This window comes from Lepidochelys kempii, chromosome 9, assembly GCF_965140285.1.
Source record: "Lepidochelys kempii isolate rLepKem1 chromosome 9, rLepKem1.hap1, whole genome shotgun sequence".
In the NCBI taxonomy this organism is placed as follows: domain Eukaryota; kingdom Metazoa; phylum Chordata; order Testudines; family Cheloniidae; genus Lepidochelys; species Lepidochelys kempii.
Genome location: NC_136388.1, coordinates 24,216,808 through 24,231,130, shown reverse-complemented (window position 1 = coordinate 24,231,130; position 14,323 = coordinate 24,216,808). Strand labels below are relative to the sequence as shown.

Sequence of the window (14,323 nt, the reverse complement as noted above, 5' to 3'; positions counted from 1 at the left end):
CAACCATTTCTTCTATGAAGTCCTCACTACTCACCAAAACCAAATCTAAAATGGCATCCGCTCTAGTCGGTTCAGCAACTACTTGATGAAGGAATCCATCTGCTATAGCATCCAGGAAAATCTGAGCCCTGTTATTATTACTAGCACTCATCCTCCAGTCTATATCTGGGAAGTTAAAGTCTCCCAAGATCATGCAGTTTCCATTAGTACTTACTTCATTAAAAACGTTAAAGAGGCTCTAGCCATATCCAAATTAGATCCTGGCGGTCTATAGCACACCCCGAGCACTATCGCAGGGGAGGCTCTAGTAGTTTTCTTCCCCAATGTGATTTTTGCCCAGACGGACTCTTATCCATTCCATTGCTTCTTATTTCTTTACATTCTACCTCATCATTGATATACAGTGCTACTCCCCCACCTTTGCCTTTATTTCTGTCTTTCCTAAACAGCACATACCCTTCAATACCCGTAGTCCAGTCATGACGACTATTCCACCGTGTTTCTGTTCTCCCTAGAATATCTGGTTTCACTTCCTGCACCAGTAGTTCTAGTTCCTCCATTTTGTTACCCAGGCTCCTCACATTGGTGTACAAACATCTTAATATTTGCTGTTTGGCCTCGCTCACATTCTTTACATGATTAGGCACAGTCATTCTACAGCCAGTGTGACCTATTAGACTGGTATCCACACTGCCCTTCCTCCTTATGTCCATTCTCCTAGCCTCAGCTGTATCCTTTCTTACTTTGTTTTCTTCCCTCTCAATGCTAAAATCCAGCGTGGAGATTACCTGGACATCTCCCAACCATCTCCCCCAAATTCCTAATTTAAAGCTCTCTTAAATCATCAGTTGTGCCAGCCTCCATCCTAGAAGTCTATTTCCTTCCCTATTCAGATGAAGTCCATCCTGAGAGAACTGTCCTCTGTCCATGAATGCCTCCCAGTGGCCATACATCCCAAAGCCCTCCTTATAGCACCACTGCCTAAGCCATCTGTTGATGGTCATAATCTTGTCACATCTTTGTTGCCCTTCTCTAGGAACAGGCAGAATCCCACTAAAGATCACCTGAGCCTCGATTTCTTTAAGCGTCTTCCCCAGCCTGGCATAGTCTCCCTAGATACGTTCCAGCAAGAATCTACCAGTATCATTTGTTCCCACATGAAGGACAATCAATGGGTTCTTTCCCGCTCCCTTTAGGACCCTCTTCAACCTCAGGTCCACATCCCATATCTTAGCACCTGGAAGTCAGCACACCCTTCTATTCTCTGGATCAGCTCTGGTTACAGGCCTGTCCATTCTTCTCAGTAAGGAGTCCCCGATCACGTAGACCTGCCTTTTCCTGGTGACGGTGCAATTCTCTAGTCTATCCCCTGTTCCCTCTGACTGCAAGTTCTTTCCATTCCTATTCTCCTTTGTAATCCTCTTCAGCCCATCCTGTATCCTCCAGGGGCTCATATTTGGTGTAGTCTCCATTGACCCTTGCCCTTTTCCTCTAGGGCTAGTCGCTCTTCTCTTCTTCCTTGTCCTTCTACCTTCAGTGACCACCTGCTGAACCCCTTCTTCATTTTCCAACTCTGCAAACCTGTTCTTGAGCTTTATTTCTCTTTCACTAGCCTGTCTTTTCCTCTGCCTGGTTCTCTTAGTCACATGCTTCCATAGTCCATTTTCTTCATCCAGCAGTCTCCCCTCAGAGTTCTTCGGTCTTGCTTCCATCTGCAAGTCTGAGCTTTTCCCTTTAGCCACCTCATGTCTTTGCTCAATAATCCACTCGAACTCCCTTCTAAACTCAGACTTTCCACCTGCATCTCCATTTTCTTCCATCAGCTCTATCAGACAGCACTTCATGCAGACAAAACTCTTTCCAGGTACCCCCTCCATGATCATGTACATACCGCAGCTTCCACATCCAGTCATCTTCATTGTGTCTTCCACTACATGGGTCACTCCCACTGCTGCCTCTGTATCTGTCATAGCCTTCCCACCTAAATCCTGTTAATCTGGGAAAACAGACAAGCACTGCAATACAAACTCTCCTTTCAAACTCCCACTCAAACTCCCCTGTTTACAGCTCTGTTTGCTGGCTCCTGTGCTGCTGCAGCTGTCTTGTTATGAGTTTTCTCTTTGAACCCACCATCGTTATCTAGCAGAATGGATTAATGCAAGGCTACTCTTGGAAACATCATTCAGTCCAGAACGTGACTGTCTACTACCTTACCAGTGGTTCCAGTTAGGCACATGCTGTACCAATACTCCATTGACTGCCCTGGGGTCCACCTAGTGTCTGGGTGCCATTCAAAATACTAGTTTTGAGCTATAAATCTCTTTATGGCTTGAGCCCTATATATTTTAGGGCCCTGAATATCGTCTCTCTCTTTATACTGACAGGTTTCAGAGTAACAGCCGTGTTAGTCTGTATTCGCAAAAAGAAAAGGAGTACTTGTGGCACCTTAGAGACTAACCAATTTATTTGAGCATGAGCTTTCGTGAGCTACAGCTCACTTCATCGGATGCATACTGTGGAAACTGTTTCCACAGTATGCATCCGATGAAGTGAGCTGTAGCTCACGAAAGCTCATGCTCTTTATACTATAAACCAGCAGTTAAGATTAGCTGGAATGTTCAAGATGACAGTGCTTAGATTTATTCCTCTTTAGGGGCTGACAGGAAAGATGGTTTTGTGGTAAAGGCACTGGATTGGAACCAGGAGATCGAAGTTCAATCTTTCCTCAACCACAGACATCCTGTGTCTTTGGGAAAGTTACTTAAACTGTCAGTGCCTTATCTGTTCTTTCCCCCAACTTTTGTCTGTCTTTTCTATTTTGGCTGTCTATGTTCAATACCAAGCACAATGGGTCCCCGATCTTAGCTGAGGTCTCCCAGAACTACTATAATAATAGTTCTCCATGAGAAGACCCTTGAATTTACTTCCCCTGGGATTCAACAGGACATTTGTTTACCATTAGCGTATGTTGCAAAGCCTGTCTATTCTTTCAGGCTTTTCCAGAGGAGACAGGTTGGGGTTGAGGAGGTACTGCGAGGAGGTGGGGAGTTTTTAATTACTGTTAGTAGATATGTTAGTAATAGGTTTCTGTGGTTTATTGTTTTTTGTACAACTAGGTGAACTTTTCTAAATTGCAGGGCCACCTTGCCCCATCTCATTTCTGGCTAGCTGCAGCCTCAGTTTCCCCTCAGTTCCAGGGGCTGATTGCCTGCCCACACATTCCACAACATGTAGGCTGCTGGCCTGTGCCTCCCAAACCCATGAAGGACTCAGTGCCAGGCTCAGAGTCTGCATCAGGGCCAATTTTATTCTCCAAATGTAACATCTAGGCAAAACATCGAACACAAAAACAGCTCCTTTGCCCACCTTGGGCTACAGCTCCCAAAGGCTTTTCCCCTTTGCTTCTCTGTCCCTCCTACTTCAGGGTTCACTGCAGGAGCCAGTCTCCCTCCTGCAGCTCCTTCTAACTGAGCTTTTTCCGCTCTTTATAGAAAACACTTGATCCCTTCCCAGCTGATAAATGTACAGGGCTGGCAGGCCTGCAAGCTTCCCGGCCCTTGAAAAGGTAGGGTAACCTGCAACATGATAAAATAAAGGAATATGTCATTGCCATTGATGTCTCATTGTAGCATTTTATTGTAGATAACTTTTGACCCCATATTTACATGTGTAGTTAACCTTCTAATTTGTGATTAGATCATTTTGAAACACACAAATTGCTGTGATATGTTTTGCTGGAGGACACGGTGTCCCCATTAGAATGTGAAGTTTGGTGTCTAGAAAAGAATAATCTCCATGGCATGCTTAATAAGGGGGGAGGAGAGGATGCCTGACCAGACGAAATGTCAGAAATGCTATGATGAAGTGTCCACATTGAAAAACACATGGCCCAATTATATGGATCAGAAACTTACCTGCAGCATCAAGTAGCCAAGTTTAGTGGATAAGTATTAAATAAAAAGAGAATTTCAGCCTTAGTATAAAAATGAACAAACAAGTTTAAGAAGAAACTTGGGGGAGGGATAGTTCAGTGGTTTGAGCGGTTTGAGTTCAGTGGCCTGCTAAACCCACGGTTGTGAGTTCAATCCTTGAAGGGGCCATTTAGGGATCTGGGGCAAAAATTGGGGATTGGTCCTGCTTTGAGCAGGGGGTTGGACTAGATGACCTCCTGAGGTCCTTCCAATCCTGATAGTCTATGATTCTAAGAAAGAAAAACAAATTGTTTTTATAGTTATATATTAACAGAGTGTCATACAGCTACACAGTGATTTACAGAGCACAATGAGCACAGTATAAATACCTAGCCAGATTGATAGATTTCTAGAGCATCTTAGAAACCTGCCCACTCCTGATCCCATTCAGCTCAATGGTAGTGCTGACATTGATTTCAGTGGTAGCAGGGACAGGTCCTAACTCAAACTCAGGGTATGTCTACACGAGAGCTGCTATGATGGCAGAGCTACAGTTCTGCATCTGTGCCACTGTATTGTTGATGCTTCCTGCATTGACAGAAGGGGTTTTCCTGTCAATGCAGTTAATCTACCTCTCTGAGAGGCAATAGCTAAGTTGACAGAAGAATTCTTCCATTGACCTAGCCACATCTATACTGCGGGTTAGGTTGACCTAACTAAGGTGCTCTGGGTGCAAAGTTTTTCACAGCCCTGAGCAACATAGCTAGGTCAATCTAATTTTTAAGTGTAGACCAGTCCTAAGAGGAGACAAAGGGCAATATATTCAGGCACAAGATGATGATGTTGGTGGGGAGATCAACAGTAGGTAGACAGTTGATATGCAGTTTCAGACCAAAGTGGATATTTATGGATAAATTATAAAGTCTCTCAATAGCAGGTTTACACTGGAAATGCAGATACATTTTCAAGATTTGTGGTAGTTGGAACCAATCCTACAATCACAGTCCTCATATGCATCTAGAGACAAAGCCAGTGGCTACACTAGTGCCAGCTTCAGCAGACACCATAATGAAGTAGATGCCAGTATGTCTGAGGCCCTGATTAAAAGAGAAGAGTTCATAAAGGATAACAATGAAGCATTATTCCAAAGATTTTTAAAGTCCTTTCTCTTATTTTCTCAGCAATTAAGTTTCCTAAATATCTATAGGACATAAGGACTTCTCTCGTAACCTGCTTGTTGCTACAGTTAGTTCATTTAATGAACTAAATCTCCTTTTTATGGTGTCACAGTCACTTTAGAGCCAAATCCTGAAATCCTGATTTTGTTTTTACTCAGTCTTTACTCCAGCAGAATGCCCAACGAATGTCTGAATCTCCTTTTGTTTACACTGGTGCAAATCAGAACTGAATATTGAAGTCCATGGAATGACACCGGTGGTGCAAGGGAGCTCAGACTGAGTGCATACTCTACTGTGTAAAGACTTCAGGACTTGACCCATCAGTAGAAGAATTTATTTAGTTGATCCAAGAGAAGGTTAACAAGCAACTTGATCACATTCTACACAAACCTACGTGATGAAGCGATTTCTGATAGTAGATGACTTACTCTGACAGAAAAAAGCATAACAAGATCCGGTGGTTGGAAGCTGAAACTAGACAAATTCAGACTAAAAATAAGGCACAGTTTTTTAACCATGAGGGTAATTAACCATTTGAACAATTTGGTTAGACATGTGGTGGATTATCCATCACTTGAACTCTTTATATCAGGACTGGTTTCTTTATAAAATATGCTATAGCTCAAACAGAAGTCAAGGGCTTGATGCAGAAATTATGGGGTGAGGATGTATGGTCTGTGTTATGCAGGAGATTGGACCCAGATGATCATTATTCTTCTGGCCCTTTTGGCCCTAAAATCTGTATTTATGGTAATATCATGATGTGAACAGTTTAATATATATGGCACCTTAGAGACTAACCAATTTATTTGAGCATAAGCTTTCGTGAGCTACAGCTCACTTCATCGGATGCATACTGTATGCATCCGATGAAGTGAGCTGTAGCTCACAAAAGCTTATGCTCAAATAAATTGGTTAGTCTCTAAGGTGCCACAAGTACTCCTTTTCTTTTTGCGAATACAGACTAACACGGCTGTTACTCTGAAACCAGTTTAATATATGTGACCCTTTGTCCTAAAAGCTAGTGTTTACACACAATGGATTCAAGAAACTTAAATATTTAAACATTTACTAAACATTTTTTCACAGCCTCTGACTTCCTGGAAAGCCCACAACAATGCTGAAAATGTTTCCCAAACCCAAATGGAAAATTATTTTGCCTAGAACATCAGTTGCCTCCAGAGTACCTGAATATAATAGAGAACTTCTCCAAGTCAATTTAAGCCTGACTGCTATTCCTGAATGTACCTCCACCAGAATTTCTTCCCTTCCCCTACCCAGTAATTGCATTAAACATCTTTTGTACTACAGAACTGCAGTTCATTGTGCTTTCAGTAGTTCTGGGGACTGAGTGAAAATAATAAATATCAAGTTATATTAATATATAGAGAATATATATAGCAATCAAAAGAGATAAAAACAAAGTCATAAAACTCAAATTTTGTAACAGTAAAATGAAGGTGCTTACAAAAATTCTACCCCATCATGACCAATAATAAATTCCACTAAACTTAAGAGTGCTCTGGAATGTGATGGTAGTAAGTGGAAGATGATAAATGCAGCTAATCCATGGGAATATGTATTCACACTCTATCATGGCTCATGCTTTTGTTGAAAACCTGGAAAAGAGACATTACTGAATGCCACTTTCTGTAGCTTTCAGACAAGCATTATAGCTTGGCTATTTCAATTTTTAGATAATCTTCACTGCTAGCTAAAGATAAATGCATTCGAGAGAGTTAATATGCTGAGTGAATTGCTTTTTTTTAAGAGGAATTGATCAAATGCCCCAGTTTTACCCGAATCATTGCCCATGGGCACTATGTCTCTTTTGAAGCCCACAGGGATTACTACAATTTCTTTGTAAGCTTCCAGAATCTGGAATGTACTTCAATTCCCTCCTAGGCTATCAAGTGGTTTTTACTGAATGTTTTTTTGTGCAAGATCTTGAGAAACCAACTGTTAATACAGAGGGCTATGTTGAAAAGGGGCTGTTAAGAGCCAGCTTTTCATAAGAACAGGCATATATTGTATTTACTAACACTTTAATGACTCATAATTGGGGCTGTACAAACAACATTTCAAAGAATTTAACTTTGTTTTTTCAGTTATGAGACCAACTGCACACTGAACATTGAAACAAGCACAGATTTTTGCTGTGAATATCAGGACTGTGGGAATCCTCCTCCCCCTGGCAGAGGGGGAAATTGTAGGGACAGTTTATGATTATTTAATAGCACCCCTGCAAAAGCCTGGCTGCCTAATAAAAGCTTTCCAGTGAAAAGAATGCATGTGAAATATACAAACTTCCTCAGACATTCACCATTTGGGGCCATCCTCCGTGTTGCCGAAGAACTGTTGCCTCTCCTCATAATCTTACTATCAAAGATTATGATGCCTCTGAAAACCACATTGGCTGCCTCTGAAGAGTGTCACTGATCTGGTGGCCTAAGACAGGATCCAGGCTTTAAGGCATAATCCTTTTTAAATCTTGAGGATAAGCAGCATCTTGCAACATGGTATCCAATGTAGAACATAGAAAAATTGTAGCAAAACCGAGTATTAATACTAAAAAAAGTATGTAAGTTACAATGAACTCACCATTGAACTCAGAGGTGGCCAGTTCCAAACCAATATAATTACTTTTGGGAAGAAGGTAGGGTTGTGAATATTAGGAGACCATCATATGGGGCTTCATCCAAAACAACGGGAAGTCAAGGGAAGACTCCCTTAACGTCCACAGACCTTGGACCAGGCTGTGGTTTTTTTGGACAATGGCGTGTCATGGTATGAAGGCCTCAGTGACATAGATGACCATGTTATGCACAGGTGACAAGTCACAGGTTAGGCAGCACTTCCCAAATGAATACCCTTTACACCACACCACATCGTTTCTTCCGTATAGGCTGCCGATTTTACTGAAAATGTATTTTAGAAACTTTAAAAAGGGTGAGGTTTTTTGAAAATTGTTACTTCTTTATGTCCTTCCTTGTAAAGCCAAGATCCTCTAGCACCATGAATTCAATGGTATAAGTCTCAGAGGCAGAGCAAAATTATAGCTACTACATTTTATAAGCCTCTAGAATTCTTAATATAGCTTTTCCATAAAACATAATATCTCAGTTTAAAGTTCAATATCTCGTGATCTACCACAGCCCACAAGGGGAGAGGCAATTCTTGATTTGGTCCTAAGCAGACAGGATCTGGTTGGTAACAGCGACTATAATGTAATTAAATTTAACATCCTTGTAGGAGGGGGAGGGGAAATACCAAAGAAACCCAACACAGTAGCATTTAAGTACAAAGAGAGGATCAGCACAAAAATGAGGAAGCTAGTTAAATGGAAATTAAAAGGAATAGTCACAAGTGAAATGCCTGCAAGCTGCATGGAAACTTCTTTAAAACACTATAATAGAGACTAAAACTATAAGAAAAAAAAAGGACAAGGACCAAAAATGTCACCATGGCTAAACAGAGGCAGTTAGAGATAAAAAGACATCTTTTAAAAATTGGAAGTCAAATCCTACTGAGGAAAATAGAAAGAAACAAACTCTGGCAAGACAACGCATAATTCAGCAGGCATAAAAAGAATCTGAAGAGCAACTAGCAAAAGACTCAAAAACTAATAGCAAACAATCAGTGTTGCTACTGGAAGATTGAGGTGCTAAATGAGCAGTCATGAAAGACAAGGCCATTGCAGAGAAGCTAAATGAATTCTTTGTACTGGTCTTCACTGGAGAGGATGTCAAAAAGAATGGTTCAGGTGTGAGAATCTCTCTAGGTGTCAGATCTGAGGAACTGCCCAAGACTGAGGTGTAGTATAAAGCTTTTGGAACAAATTGATAAATTAAAAACAGTAATAAATCACCAGGACCAGATGGTATTCACCCAAGAGTTCCGGAGGTACTCAAATATGAAATTTCTGAATTACTAACTGTGGTATGTAACCTATCACTTAAATCAGCCTCTGTGCCAGGTGACTGGCAGATTGCTAATGTAACACTGATTTTTTTTTTAAAAGGCTCCAGAGGCGATCCTGGCAATTACAGGATCATAACCCTAACTTCAGTACCAGGCAAATTGGTTGAAATTATAGTAAAGAACAGAATCATCAGACACATAGATGAACACAATATGTGGGGAAGAGTCGACATAGCTTTTATGAAGGAAATTATACCTCACCAATCTGTTAGAATTTTAAGAGGGTCAGCAAACATGTGGACAAGGGTGATGCACTTGACATAATGTATTTGGACTTTCAGAAAGCCATTGACATGGTCCCTCACCAAAGGATCTTATCCCATTACTGCCTACTTTGTTTAAGAGGGAAGGTCCTCGCATAGATATGTAACCGGTTAAAAGACAGGAAACAAAGGGTAGGAATAAATCATCAGTTTTCAGAATGGGGAGAGGTAAATAGCGGTGTTCCCCAGGGATCTATAATGCAACCGGTGCTGTTCAACATGTTCATAAATGGAAAAGGCGGGAAACAGGGGGCAAAGTTTGTACTCTATACTAAATTACTCAAGATAGTTAAGTCCAAAGCAAATTGTGAAGAGTTACAAGGGGATTTCACAAAACTGGGTGCCCGGACAAAACAACAGATGAAATTCAGTTGATAAATGCAAAGCAATGCACACTGGAAAACATAATCCCAACTATATATACACAAAGTGACGAGATCTAAATTAGCTGTTATCACTCAAGAAAGCTGTTATCACTTGGAATCCCTGTGGAGAGTTCTCTGAAAACATCTGCTCAATTTGCAGCAGCAGTCAAAATAAACCCCTCAAAACCAAAAAACCTAACAGAATGTTAGAAATCACTAGGAAAGGGATAGATAATAAAACAGAAAATATCAGTATGCCACTACATAAACCCATGATATGCCAACATCTTAAATACTGCATGCAGTTTTGGTTGCCTCATCTCAAAAGAGATATATTAGAACTGGAAAAAAAGTACAGAGAAGGGCAACAAAACAAAAATGATCAGGGGGATAGAATGGCTTCCACATGAGGAGGGACTAAGAAGACTGGGACTATTCAGCTTAGAGAAGAGATGACTAAAGGGGGAGATGATAGAGGTCAATAAAATCATGACTGGTGTGGAGAAAGTAACAAGGAAACATTATTTACCCTTTCACATAACACACGAACCAGGGGTCACCCAATGAAGTTAATAGGAAGCAGGTTTAAAACAACCATAAGGAAACATTTTGTCACATAAGGCACAGTCAACCAGTAGAACTCATCAGGGGATGCTGTGAAGGTCAAAAGTGTATCTGGGTTCAAAAAAGAATAGATAAATTCATTAAGGATAGATCTGTCAATAGCTATTAGCCAAGATGGTCAGGGATGCAACTCCATGCTCTGGATGTTCCTAAATCTTGGACTGCCAGAAGCTGGAACTGGATGACAGAGAATGGATCACTCAATAGTTGCCTTGTTCTGTTAATTTCCTCTGAAGCATTTGGCACAGGCCACTGTTGAAAGAGAGGGTACTGGGCTAAATGGACCATTGGTCTCATTCAATATAGCCATTCTTATGTTATGAGAAACAAGGGAAATTAAAGCAGGAACAAAAATAAAGTCCAACAGTTTTATGTTAGTACCGCCACCCTGAATCTGGGGATTCAGTCTCTGCCCCCTGGTCCTTTGGGGGTCCCAGGCCTGCCCTCTCCTCTAAGTCCCAGCACAGGGACTCTGGGCTGGGCAATCAAAGATTGTTTGCATATGTATGTCTCTTGCTACCTCCCACCTCTACCCCTTGCAGGTATCTTCTGTATGGCAACCTTCCCAGATCTTTCTGCCAGCAAAGCGGTCCCTCTAGGCAACTTTTCTGCATCTGATACTGTAGCGCTTCTCCACTGTGGTGTTCGGCCTCTGACAGTCACCCTGCTCTGTCTGTTTGCAGCTTTTTATTGCAGCTGCCACTAACCAACCATTTAACCACAGCTGAGAGAGCGAGTGTACTCTTCATTAACTCTTTAGGTGCCGCTCCCTTGTGGGATCTATACACCCCAGCAGAGATGCAGTCTGAGAGGGAGACCATCAGGTAGAAACCTCCCATAGATACTTTACAATCAGTAGTTTGGCACAATCTAACTAAGGCCTTCCTGCCCTAGGGAACTTCTTTTCTACACAAGTAGAGATGGGATCCTGATATTTGCCTGACAAGTGAAGAGTTAAATTTGTCCAGGGTACCCGCAGTTCACATCTTTAGCTGGGAGAGTAAGATAGTGGCAATGATCCAGATAATATTTTTCAAAGGGACAGCTGAGTAGTGTCCTAACAGAAAAAATGGCCAGATCCAAAGGAATCCTGTGATATCAATTATGGTGTCTTTGATCCTGGACTAGGAATGAAGGCTGAAAGTTAACAGGAGTTAAAGAGAGGCATCTTAAAGGTCACGAGGTTGGGGGGAAAAGGAAGGGAATGAGTGGAAGAAAAAGAAAGTTAATGGAGGAAGATAGGAGCGAGGGAGGGAGTGGACAAATGTGGGTGGCAAAAATGCGAGTGTGGAAAAGGAAATGGCAAAAAAAAGTGCAGACATTTGAGCCAAAATTTCCAGAAGTGGCCACTGATTTTAGCCAACTTGAAACACCCTAGACAATTTGCAGAAATGCTGAGCATCTGTAACACTAACAGGCCTTAAGAGGATGTGAGAGTCCTCAGCACCTCTGAAAAGTCATGCCCCAGGTGTCTAAGGTAGGTACCCCAGAACAGTGGGCATATTTTAAAGTTGGGAGGGACAAGGAGGTGTGTGTGCAATGGCAAGAAAATTATGTTCTTCCCTGTAGCCTCATCTCAAAGGCCAATGCCCCTCCCTGTCTCATTGCGGGTGGCTGCATCTCATCCTGTGGAGCTGGGAGGTTACGCTGTTAATTCCAGTTTCCCAATCACAGTTTTTCTCTTTTCATAAAATAATAAAGCCTATAATAAGCAGTGCAAGGGCATGTTCCCTCAGGACATTTTAGTACTTTCACAGGCCCCCATCTATCCTGAGAAAAATCAGTTGTTCATTTGAATGTGGTTAATAAGGAAATGGATTTGCTCTCTCAGGACTGGAAGTCTCCAAAGCAATTGTTTTCCACTCGCCACATGGCAAGAAGAGGTGCAATTTACAAGGCAAAGTGAACATTTGAGAACAAGGATTACAGTGCTAGGCAGTTTGGAATAGCTGCTCCTCCTTGAGAGTATAGAAGGGATCGAGGAAAGGGTTTGGGTTTCCATGGTTGCCAGATGAGATGAGTGTATTGAATATGGAATGTCTTGAATCTTTAATCATTCCTTTTATTCCTATTCTCTTTCCCATCAGCTCCAGTGTCCAGCTCCTGAATGTCCTTAGACCTAAGACTTCTCGCTTATACCAGTGTAAATCAGAAGTAACTCCACTGATCTCAGTGGAGTTACACCAAGGGAAAAACCAGTGCAAATGGGAACAATATCAGGCCTTGGGGTTAGCAGGTTTTGAGAATACAAGGAAGAAGCTGCTAAATATGTCAGGACACATAATCAGGTACTCTCCACATACAAAGCAGCTGTAGGACAGGTACATTTTCTGCATAATTTTATTAAACTATTTTAAAACCTTCTTAGAAAGAAATTTCTCTTTTGTAAAAAGTCAATTGCCTGGCCTGCCCCTACTGGGCCAAACTAGCAAGGAGAGGTACAAAAGGAAGCAGAGGTGATGCTAAAAGCACTGACACTCTCCATCCAAAGAAGCATGTTTATTCTGAATGTGAGACAATCTGTTTTTTTATTTTACAAAAGAAACAAGGAATTGAGATGCAAAGAGATGTGCTAATGCAATACATCTCAGGGCTTTTAAATTCCCAACAGTCAACGAATGCTTCCTACAGTAACCACAGCTTGGACATATACATTCATATGGGAGAACGCATGGTCTAGTGTTTGAGACATGGACCAGGTGACAAAAGATCTGAGTTCTGTTCCCTGTTCTGTGACTTGGAAAAAGTCACTTCATCTCTCTGGGGCTTGGCTTCTCTTTCTTCCCTCCCCCTTCTGTAAAATAGAGAAGAATACCTACATCAGAAGGGTGTTGCAAGACTTAAATATCTAGTGTCCATCAGTACTGTGAAATTCTCAGATGAAAGATAGTATAGAAGTGAAAACTATTGTCTCGATTATTGTTATAAACCATGTATTAGGGCATTAAAGTTAATACCATCTATATACACAATATTAATAGAAAAAACTACATGTGTACAAGGGGGCTGTGCTATAACTGTTGTGGGTACCATTATTTTAAAATCCTTGAGTGTTGTATATTTAAAGTCTCAAGATACATAGAATTTGAATTTCATGCATGTTGTGCATGTAAAATTTCATTTATATCATAATGTTGTTATTAGCTGGTTTGTATGTAATGTTGTATTAAGCATTTTGCGGTTAATAGTTTAGAACAGCTCCATTTCCAGGACTGAGATTCCAGCAATCTATAAAATAATACATTTGAGTCCTATAGCCAATGCCTTTGCATGTTGTATTTATGGCAGCAGGAAATGAGCAAAGAAAATCCTGAACACAGTGAGGATTCTAATGTCACACATTTTGATTCACCATGTTCAAACCTACGTCTGGTCGTGTTTGAATTTTTACCAGTCTATTTCCTCTGCCTAAGAATTATCTACTTTTAAACAACAAAAAGAGAAACCAAATATGCCAACCTATTTGCTTCAAATGTTCTAAACACACACTTTATGTGCCTACTTTCAGGCATTTCTTCCTAAAGACTCTCAGAGCCAGGCACAATGTAACATTTTTGCACTCAAGATGTTAGTGATCTGTTCAAGTACTCTGAATTCAGACTCTTAAGTGCCTTATTGTTGCTAAAATATGGTTCTTATTTTGTCATACTGTCAGTTTATTAATCTGAGTACAAATCCTAAAAGCCTCACTGATTTCAATGCAAATTCCTGGTGCTCAGCATCCCTCAGTATCAGGCCCTAAGAAAGAAAAATGTATCAGAGATGCACTCTTCTCATTACTATTTGTTTAGGCCTTATTTTGTTAAGGCACATTTCACACATATTGGGTCTGGGTTGCTTGGTCAGGCATAGACTCAATCTGGATTTTATAAGCAATCTGCACCATGAAGTAGGCCAGAATCTCTAACTGTCAGCAACTTTGTTACTGCTTCATGCTTCTCACCACTCTTACTAAAATTTTCTTCACAGGGCAAGGCACTTTAAATCATCTCCATTTTTTC

General features: G+C 41.0%; 1 protein-coding gene across 9 annotated transcripts in view; it reads right to left on the bottom strand.

The window, feature by feature from the left end:
* Positions 1–14,323, bottom strand: part of VEPH1 (ventricular zone expressed PH domain containing 1) — a 183,927-nt gene that overhangs the window by 44,367 nt on the left and 125,237 nt on the right. Inside the window, exon 14 of one of the 9 annotated variants that reach the window (XM_073359574.2) lies at positions 12,919–13,116. The exons of the other annotated variants lie outside the window; for them this stretch is intronic. Within the exon in view, the coding sequence (XP_073215675.1) occupies positions 13,070–13,116 (47 nt within the window). The 3' untranslated portion in view covers positions 12,919–13,069. Of the gene's footprint in view, positions 1–12,918; positions 13,117–14,323 lie in introns of those variants that run through there. 9 annotated transcript variants of the gene reach the window in all.